This window comes from Pseudonaja textilis, chromosome Z, assembly GCF_049901715.1.
Source record: "Pseudonaja textilis isolate UNSWEBS1 chromosome Z, rPseTex1.2, whole genome shotgun sequence".
Classification (NCBI taxonomy): domain Eukaryota; kingdom Metazoa; phylum Chordata; class Lepidosauria; order Squamata; family Elapidae; genus Pseudonaja; species Pseudonaja textilis.
Window position 1 is genome coordinate 22,645,765 of NC_142008.1, and position 10,886 is coordinate 22,656,650.

General features: G+C 36.0%; 1 protein-coding gene across 1 annotated transcript; it reads right to left on the reverse strand.

Moving 5' to 3' along the window:
• Positions 1–416: 416 nt before the first annotated feature.
• On the reverse strand, positions 417–8,417 carry ACBD7 (acyl-CoA binding domain containing 7). The gene is made up of 4 exons (XM_026716153.2): positions 8,353–8,417; positions 2,181–2,298; positions 2,031–2,093; positions 417–1,933 (listed from the first exon to the last, which is right to left on the reverse strand). The coding sequence occupies exons 1-4, from the start codon at positions 8,362–8,364 to the stop codon at positions 1,860–1,862; spliced, it is 267 nt and encodes an 88-aa protein (XP_026571938.1). The 5' UTR covers positions 8,365–8,417; the 3' UTR covers positions 417–1,859.
• Between the last annotated feature and the right edge of the window lie 2,469 nt (positions 8,418–10,886).

Genomic DNA, 10,886 nt, shown 5'->3' on the forward strand with positions numbered 1-10,886 from the left:
TGAGATGATGAAAAGGTGTTCAGATATTTGTGTAATTCTAAGACATCATCTAGCTGATTCTGTGGGAGACAATCATCTATGCACAATAGTGTGTTGAAAAAACTTTAGAAGATGCAGGTGGTAAGTATGTAAATCCTAATCTTTAGTCTACTAGACAGACTGTTGTTTTAATTTTTAATCTTGAATTCACTAAACAACTGCTTAATAATCAGTTGATGACCCAGATTGTACCCTCCTGTAAATTCCTCACTTTGCAGGCACACATTTAAAAGATATAGTATAATATATATACTAGTATACATGGCAAGTATAATATAGTATACTATAGTATAATATGCAAACATTTTAGAAAAGGCAAATTGTTTATCATTCTCTGGTAGATTGAACAGGATGGAACGAAGTACATGAACCAGAAATGTTATAATTGTAAGCATTACACAATAGTGATAGCTAATGAGAATCAATGATGAGAACAATCTCCTTACAACAGATTGTGTCTGGCTGGATCACAATGTAGCGTAACACACAGGATTTATCTTCACATCCAATTTCTAACCTAGCATTCTTATTAAATTTTGTAGAAATTTTGAATCATTAGACTTCACTAATGTCACGTGTAAGAAGATATGCGGACAGTTAATGGTACTTTTCTTTCACAGGCCATGATTATTACTGGGTTTAACTATAAATAGCTGTTAACCAGCAGAAACTAGTATAATTACAGTATCCAGAAATCAATTCTAGGCCCAGATTCACTGGCAGTGCAAGTTCAGTGTGATAATACACCATTTTATCTAATATGGAACATGTTGTTATAGGTAGTCCTTGACTTGCAACAGTTCATTTAATGACTGTTCAAAGTTACAATGGCCTTGAAAAAAGTGACATGATTATTTTTCACATGACTTTTGCAACATCCCCATGGTCACGTGATCAAAATTAAGGTGCTTGGCAATTGACTCGTGACAGTTGCGGTATCTTGGGGTCATGTGATCACAAGTAGAGTCAATGGGGAAACCAGATTCCATTAACAAGCACGTATCTAACTGAATGGTTTCACTTAACACTGTGACAAAGGCTGCAAAATCGGACAAAACTCACTTTAATAGCTTAATAATTACAACAGAAATTTTGGGCTCATTTGTGGCCTTAAGTCAAGAACTACCTGTACTTTTCTATAATGTATAATGAACAAATTGGCTATTCTAGAAACAAAAAGAAAAAACAAGACCCAACAAAGGAGCAATGGAGAAACTTTTCAACACTATCATGCTCTCAGTATGGCTATCCTTTAGAAGTGTAATTATAAAGACAGAAATGGCACAGCTAGAATTCGTTAAGCTTATCATTAACAGACTTAATATTTCTTGCAAAACAAACTTGAGACCAAGATTTCTTATCATACTGACATATAAGAACCTCATAAATGCAAAATTATGCTTCATCCAATATCTTTTTTGTTAATAATGAATTAATCTGTAATTGTCAGTTTCACCTGCCATTTAATATGCCACTTTATGAAATACTGCTCTTAACAGCAATAATCACCGTGTATTATAGTACTATTCTTTCAAAATTATGTTCCACAAACATCAAAAGCAGCAGACAGTGAACACAAAGGATTATGCTATTATAAATGTTTGAGACTTTAAAGTACCACAAGACTGTCATTGGAATAAGTCTAAAATTCTGGTGGAAACAAGTTATGTATTAAGATACAAAATGTATTGTAAACAATTAATGCCATAATGAGTAAAATGAAATTGTTACAGAATAAGTTTTAGGCCAGAACATTAACATTAAAAACATAGTTTTGAAAATACCATGAGCTACTTGAAGATGAAGTATTTAAGGAAATTCTATATTCCATATTTCTGGATCATTTCATTTGCTTTAGAAATATAGGTTTTCATAGCATCATCTTTTGATATACCTGGAATGAAAAATTAGCAGTTACTGCGGTGTCTTACTTTTTATCGGGGGAACCACCCCACCCCCACCCTCCCAGTATTAATTACAGTAAAACTAACCTTTCTTCAGATTCCAAGCCTCCCATTTGGCTCTGCCTTTCAAATCCAACATCCCAGGGCATTCTGTTGGAAGATGAAAATATAATCATTAAACCGGTGTTCTTGAAAAGTGCTCCCATACTCAATTTTTCCTAGATGTTTATTAAGTACCAATGTTAATGTCTCCTACAGTGGCCTGTTTGTAGAGTCCATACAATTCCTTTAATTCATCATCGGTGGGCTTGGATTTTAATTTTTTAACCTTTTCTGCAGCAGCCTCAAAGTCAGCCTGATGAGAAAACAAAACAAGACAATCATTAAAGAAATATGCCATTGTTTTATGTATCAATGTGATATATTTCTACACTTTTTACTGAATGCTTGATGCTAGATGTATGGTAAAATATTCCTGTTTTTCTAGTGCATACCCTATATTTCCCCCCCTTTTTTTGCCAGTGTAAGAATTCCTTCCAGCCTTTGAGCTGGAGGCCATGCATACAAAACAGGTTTGTACATGTGGAGAATTGCTGTTAAAGATAAAGAAACTTTCATTACTAGACAGCAACTGGCAAGAAGCAAGCTTTAAGTTTGGGATAACAATTCAACATTCATTTATTAGTTGAATTTATAATCCAACATTTATTAGTTGAGTTTATAATCCGGCTTCTTTTTGTCTTCATTTAATCACGATTGAGAGACAGTTTGGTTAAGACACCAGGCTAGAAGCTAGTCTAGAAAGCAAGAGACTGTAAGTCCAAAGTCCTGCCTTAACCACGAAAGCCAGCTAGGTGACTTGGGCCAGTCACTCTCAGCCCAATTCACCTCATAGGGTTGTGGGGAAAAATAGGATGAAGGTGTGTGTTGGATATATTACTGCCTTGAGTTATTCGTAAAAATGACAAAGGCAGGATATAAGTAAATAAATAAAATTTAAGAAAATACTTTAAAATAATATTTAGGATTCTGTTAAAAACAACCTGGTTCTATTTCATACAACACAAATTTTAAATGATATTGCATATCACAACTCCATTTTGCAAAAGGGCTTTAAATGTAGGTAATCCTCCACTTATTCCACTGTTCTTAAAACTTATTACGATCACAGATACACTTCTGTGGAAACAGAAGTACACTTCGTGGAAACAGAAATGTGCACTTTTATCCAATTCGGTAGAATTTCTCTAAGTTCTTTATGCTCCTAATTTCCTTTTCTCTATTCTGTATTACTTTTTTAAAAAGAAATCAAATATATTTACTTAGCATACTTAGCATTCCTTCAAATATTCTATGCTATTGTTTATTAGTTGACAAAACCAAGTAAATTAAAAAGTGACACTGCAGTTATTTTTTTTCTGATTATATTAAATCAACCTTTCTTACGATGAGTCCTTCACCCAAAATTTCTAATAAACAGCAGGCTCAGGAGGACAATATGAGATGACCCCAAGATAATTTATGTTTGACATAAGCCAAAAATTGATTTTTATCTAAATATGTTATTTTCTCCTACACAGAAAATTCGTTAAACCTCTCCGTATTCTTTAAATAATAAACTATATTAATAAGAAACACCTGCAAAGAAAGCAAAAAGTAACAGAATTGTCAGAAAGAAATGAATTAAGAGAAAAGAAACTGATAACTGATTCTGCATCAAGTAATCCCGAAATTAAAATGTAGAAATAAATCTAAGGATACACACATGTGCAAATGTAGAAATGAAAGCTACATGGAATTAGCAAAGCCACTTGGAATCTTTCCAGATTAAATGTATGCTTCCTCAGCAGTGAAACTCTGTTTTAGCCTTGATAACAATTTTATGATTTTTAACTAATTAATTTTGCTTTACTCAAATTAAGATCATTTGTATGATACAATTATCTCATCTGTTCTACAGCTGGCACTTGAAAGCACATTTTTAGTATTATGTCCAGCAGAATTTTATATCTACTTGCTCAGAACTGAATTTTACAATGTTCTGGATTTTTAGATAAATTCAAGGTTAGTCCACCCTTGGTTCAAAAATTGCTGCCTTATGATGTACTGTTTTGCCCAGTTAAACAAGAGTTTTGGTAGTACATACATATAAAATTTTTATTCATCCCAAAAGTCACTTTCTTTTTTCATTACCAGCAGGGCTTAATTATTTCTTGCAGTCCTAATTTATTCTTATTATTAAATTTTTAAAAATGTACCTGTTCAACATCTTTTATGTTCAATCAACATAACCTGGGTCCATTTTTCAGCTACCTGGGCTCTATGGATAAATTCTCAAAATCTGTAGGTTTCCAGGTACAGTAGTTTTAATAGGAATGCAGTGCATAATGATTTTGTGCATTAAAGGAAATAAAATACAAGTAATTTTAATATATATATTAAAAGACATTAGATTGGATTCATATTTGAGTGCAATTGTAGTGATCTTTCCTTAGGCTAAAAGAAAGTGAGGCTCCATGATTTAATCCCTGATCCAGCTGCCGTCACAGCTGGGCTGCTCTATATCCTCTGCTAAAGCACATAAACACACTAAAGAATGCCCTGACAATTCCAGTCATGGCACAGATGGAAGTAAAATGTAAATTGAGTTGTCCAATATTTCGTTCATTGTAGTGCTAATGAACCTGCCTTAATAATAACAAATTATATACAAGACATCAGATTTTGCAGATGAGTAGACAAGCAGTAGTAAAATCCAGATTCCAATTTAGTGTACCATGATAAAGAAATATAGAATAGAATAGAATAGAATAGAATAGAATAGAATAGAATAGAATAGAATAGAATAGAATTCTTTATTGGCCATGTGTGATTGGACACACAAGGAATTTGTCTTGGTGCAAATGCTCTCAGTGTACATAAAAGAAAAGATACATTCATCAAGAGTCAAGAATCATAAGGTACAAGACTTAATGATAGTCATAGGGTACAATAAGCAATCAAATCATACTAGGAAACAGTCAATAAAAATTATTAGGATACAAGCAACAAGGTTAAAGTCATACAGTCATAAGTAGAAGAAGATGGGTGAAAGGAAGTATGGGAGGATTAATAGTGATAGTAATGCAGACTTAGTAAATAGTTTGACAGTGTTGAGGGAATTATTTGTTTAGCAAAGTGATGCTGTTCAGGGAAAAAACTATTACTGTGTATAGTTGTTCTGGTGTGCAGTGCTCTATAGTGTCGTTTTGAGGGTAGGAGTTGAAACAGTTTATGTCCGGCATGTGATGTTTTCAGAACCCTCTTTTTGACTGGTGCAGTATACAGGGTCTCAATGGAAAGCTGGTTGGTAGTAATTGTTTTTTCTGCACTCCTAATTATCCTCTGAAGTCTGTGTCTGTCTTGTTGGGTTGCAGAACCAAACTAGACATTATAGAAGTGCAGATGACAGACTCAATAACTCATTATTATGATAATTTATAGAAATACAGAGTATTTAAAAATGGAACTCTATGATGAAGCAAAATGCTATTAATAGTAATTATTCATTTGCATAATTTATATCCGTTATTTATATCTTCTGTTTGTTTTGTCCAAGAAATGCAAAAAGCAAGAAAGACTAATCAGTTGTGGAGTGCCATGAAATCATAAAAGTTATAAAATGCTGCTCTGGATAAGTGATTCACAATCAAAGGTTCTGGGCACAGAACAAAAGGCTGGCTGAAGCAAATGTTACCTCCAACAACAGCTTCTGAGATTATTTTATAAAGTTCCCAGCTCCACCCAGCTGAGCTAGTATTCATGATAGTTCCATCTTCCAGAGAGGTGCTTTTTATGGGGAAATCTCACCCTGCCATCCTCACCATTCAACCTTTTGTTCTCTACCAAGTGCCAGTAGTACATTGAAAGGGATAAAGATCAGCAACCAGAATTTCAGGATCAGTAGATGTTGCAAGGACCTATTTAGAATCAGATCTCAAATTTAAATTGCTTTGACATGATTATATGTTTACAGGGTATTAGAATGAAATAATAATAAAGCTGCCATTGGCTAAGGTCATATTATCTTTAACCAAGCCTTCTCCTCGGTGTTAGCTGTCAAGAAAACCTTTGCAGATTTCACAACAATGGTGCTGAAATAGTCCAAACTATTTGTTAAAGGTTATGCAAATATGTTCTATTGCTTTTTGGGGCGAGGAGGGGAGGCTTCAACTCTGTGTTGATTTCTGGTGCTGGCCTGGACATGTCCTTGCAGATTTTTGGGGCAAGATTTTGGGAGTGGTTTGTCATTGCCTTCTTTCTAGAGCTGAGAAAAAACGACTGGCCCAAGGTCATCCAGCTGGCTTTGTGCCTGCCTAATGCAGGACAAGAACATTGGTTTCTTGCTCAATGTCTTTAACTACTACACTAAACTATTTCTTCTATTGCCACAGTATTTAAAAACCACTGGATGAAAGAGTTACAACAGCAGCCTTCCAAATACAAAAAAAAAATAAAAATGCTGGATTGAGTTTGACTCTTAGGGAATTGGATATAAACCTGCAGCTTATTTGATAACAATTACAAAAGTGGTTTTACTGTCTACTTCAGGGATTTTTAAAAAAACTTTCCAGCCTACCTTACATTACTCTTATGTGGTCTCCCATCTTAGAATGCTTAGCTACAAATGTTGCCCACTCCGAAGAACACTGCTGTTTATTCCTAATTTTATTCCTCGTACTACTTTAGTACTCTTCCAGGGAAAGTCCAGACATTTGCAAAGTAGGAGCAGGTATTATATGCAGTCAAGAACAAGACCTGGTGGCAAGGAGTGCAATTGGGAACTATGTTTGATTTTCTAGAAGCAAGTGAAATACTGTTTATCTACAACTTTGCCAGGTTCAATTAAAGGAAAAATCCATGCCAGCAGTGCAGAAGCTTCTAAGAAACCAGCACAAGACAGAGGGTTTCAAAATGGAACCACAGCAGGGAAGATGCTATAAGGAAAAGTGACCAGTGTTGGTGGTTATTTAGCTAAGAAAAAAGTGAATATAAGATCTGCCTACAAATACACATGATGTGGAGCAGGGGAATAGAACTTTCCTCCCTTTACACAATACACAATACTAGATGCTGGATGAACCCGGAAACAATAACTTTTTCACGGAGCATTTAATTAAACAATGCAACTTATGTTCACAAGAGGCAGTGATGGCCATAGCCCTGAATAATTGGGGAAAAATTACATCAACATAAAGACAGCGCAGTTATTAGTAGCTATTAATCACAAAAGAGATGTGTAGCTCTTGCAATCAGAAACACACTGCCTCTCTTGTAAGGAGCAGGAATAGAAGTGTATTGTCCAATTTCCAATTAGCAGCTGCCTGGTTGAATTTAATAGCTTTTGGTTTGACCACTTAGCATGGGTTTTCTTATATTCCTTTATACATGAACCTAGAAATGAATTGCAATGATCTTATCACCCACATTCCTCATTTCATTTAAAACTAGACCTCTAATCCAGTTGATAGGCAAATCCTTGCTTTTATAGCAAATTCAAAATTTTCATAGCAATCATGCTTAGTAAACACTTTTTATTATCAAACACCTGACTTTTCTCCACATGAGACTCATTACAGTACACATATTATTCTCAATGGATAGCTTAGCCTCCTTAAGAACATCAAATTCTCTGCAGTGAAGCTGCCTGAAGAAATTTCTAAAGTCACAAGCACTTATACCTTTCTAAGGATCGTATTTATACTGTGCATAGAAAAAGTATGAAGTCCCATTTCTGTCCTCACGCACACTAAGGGGCAGAAAAGAAAAGTGAAAGAGCAAGTTCATTTTAAATCAGCAGAGTTTGCTTGCTTCCTTCGCAACCAAGAAAGAAAAGAAATTTCTGCACCAAGAAACAAAGCCCTACATTGTTTCCGCTTCAGTAATGGATTCGCAGTCCAATTAAACACTCGGAGAGTTCACCAGTCTTTGCCGAGTTCCAAGAGACTTCCCCCAAAATAAATGAATACAGAATTGGAGTAATAACTTTTCTCGCCACTTTTAGTCCCACGAATATCTCTCCTGTGGTTAGAATCCCGGTTCACTCACTTAACTAAGTTAGCCCGGTTCGCACATCACATGGGAACTTGTAACTGACCGTTTCGCATATTAACAGGGCAGATTCAAATGCGTTTGGCCAGTCTGTGAATCAATGTCACTGGCCAACGCGGCGACGCAGACTAAAAGAAAAGTGGGTTTTTATAGGATGAACCGAAAATAAGCCGATTTCCAGCAAGTAAACGACCCTCCCCCGCTTCGCAACCCCCGTTCACGATCTAGTTTTTCATGTGCAATTAAGCCCAGAAACCGCAAAGGTAAAACCAGCTCTCCTTCTTCTTTCTCCTCGCCTCCCGCTTTTTTATTTCATTACCTGGAGTGTCATGTTGCTCCGTGCACCGAATACCTGCCCTCCCACGAACCAGCAGCAGAACCGGCACTCCCTCCCTCCCGCAGCCCTTTTTTTATGAGCCCGGGCTGGGCAGTTTTGTGACTGGAGCGGGGCTTTGTGACGTCATTCCAAGGACTGTACTACTCAGTGCGCCAAAGCCAACCCGGGATGAGAAGGAGTCGGTCTGCAGCATCGAAGCAGGGAAATGCAAAGCAGGCGCCAGAGTCCGAGGAGGCGCGAAGCGAAGCAGCAGTGGAACCTTGCCTTCTCTTCAGAAGTATTATTTTGCAGCCGCCAGAATCTCGAAACTAGAGAAATAGGGTCAGATTTCAGCGCATTGGGATTGCTGCAAGATAAAAGGCAGCCTCCTTGCAGTGTGCAACGTCTCGGGAGCCACGGTTGCTTCCTTTGGGCTGCCCTCCGTTGTGGGGAATAGTCGTCAGAACAATAAGATTCGATCGTCACAGCGGATAGCTTCCTATATACACTTCGTGCCACCGAAAGGATGGACATCTAGTAAAAGTCTTGGGACTAAATCTGTCAAGGGATGATAAAGGTCGTGTTCACTAGACCCTTTCGGTCCCGTGTCTACTAAATTGGTTCGATTCAGCTAGTATGGTTAGTTGAGGGTTCATGACTTGACTTTATTTATTTGTATCCCGCCTTTTATTATTTTTAAAACAATTTAAGGAAGGGAATATGTCCAGCCCACCTTTTTCCTGCTATTTCCCCCACAACATCCCTCTTAAGTGAGTTAGGCTGAGAGAGAAAGGTGCCTTATGCAACTTTGTCCACAAATGTCTAAATCAGAAAAGTATTTAAATGCAGCCTTGGAACTGGGGAGCAATGGGTCCAGCCACCTTCATATTTCATTGATTGACAGCTAGAAAAATTGCACCTAGAAACAAAAAAATACTTTTCCCTGGATGTCTTTTTAAACCCAGAATTAAAATGAAGTATAATAGATTAGAATAATCCAATGTGTCTAATCACACTCGGCCAATAAAGAATTCATTCATTCATAAAGTAGACCATTTCAATCCTCCCCTTTTCCAGTTGTTGTTTTCTATGTTATTAATTTGAAAAGAATAAATATGAATTTGAAAAGAAAACTTTAGAATTAGTTGACCTATTACCATTTTTAAAAAGACTATGAGAAAAATTCATTAGGGCAACATTCATTTTAAAAGTAAATTATTTGAAGAAATTGTATCTCAGGTAAATACATTAATCAATATTCTATTGATAGAACTCTGCTTGACTATTTCATTGGATTGGGAGATTTTTCCCCTGGCCATTTTCTTAACACTTATTTTATACTCAGAATTAATAAGCACATCCTTTGTTTTACAGCAGTCCTACCTACAGTTTGCTATTAATATATAAACTTGATGGGTTAGATTGAAACACTGCAATTTCTGGTGTCCCCTATTGATTTCAATTGTAGAAAATCAACTCTGAAAATGTAGTTGTGTGCCTGTGGCATGGTTTCCTTTCTAATTGAAATTAGTATACTAACAATCATTGCTTGTTTCTTTTGCTCAGCAAATTTTAAGGGACTCCTTATTACATCCTAATCCAGTTCTCTATTTAATAAGACCAAATGTGCATATCTAATCTCATCCCCAATATTCTTAAGGGATTTTCCACACTGCTGTTTAAATTGCTTGCCTCCTGCATATAAACTAGAAATGAGGCTGGATTAAGAGTGACTTTTATGGGATTCAACTCATTTGTGTTTTGGCTCTGATAATGACCTGATGTTCATTACAACTTCTGATTAGTAGATTCCTGTTTCTTTACCTTTCCCAAATGAATTAAAAGGGTGGGACTGCGGTTTGACTTTTTTCCCTGTTACTTGGGTTAAAAGTGACAGAACTCTTCTCAATGTCACCTAGGGAAAATAAAAATAAAATAAAATGCAGCTTTTAGTGACAAGGAGGAGAGCGGTCATTCTTTCCATAGTAGGAGCAATTGATCTTATTGGAATGAAGTTGCCTATATTAATATAGCAGGAGGCAAAACAACCCTGCTTAAGTCTGTACAAATGAGAAAGCGCTATAGGTTGTCTCATTTAGGAATTGCCTTGTTTACAGCAGCTATTTGCAATTATGATCATGATGAGAAAGTAATTTTGCAACCAACTGATTAGAGCCTTAGTTGTATCTGGAATGTGCTTGGGAAACTGAATTCCCAAGATATCTCATTATCTTCAAGTGAAATCTATATGCAGGAGAGGAACCCACAGGATGAAAAAAAACAGATTAGGCCCAAGTTGGCAAAGCAATGTGACAAGGTTATATAGTTTCCCAATATTTATTCAGTCTACATGAGATTATATAGTGAGAGGTTGGATTGGAAGAAGTAGATTTAAAAATAAACTGCAGATGTAACATGATTGTGTAGCAATACAATGCTTGGAAATGATATTCAGATGTCGGAATATGTACTTAAAATAATTCAAGCAACAGTGTTCTGTGTGATACATGAATGTGTAGCGTGAATGTTGAATTTTG

Excerpts from the sequence above, each read along its gene's own strand:
- ACBD7 (XM_026716153.2), bottom strand. Across the intron at positions 2,094-2,180 it reads TGTAGGAGACATTAACATTG|AATGCCCTGGGATGTTGGAT; the intron begins GTACTTAATAAA and ends ATCTTCCAACAG. Across the intron at positions 1,934-2,030 it reads GGCTTGGAATCTGAAGAAAG|GTATATCAAAAGATGATGCT; the intron begins GTTAGTTTTACT and ends TTTTCATTCCAG.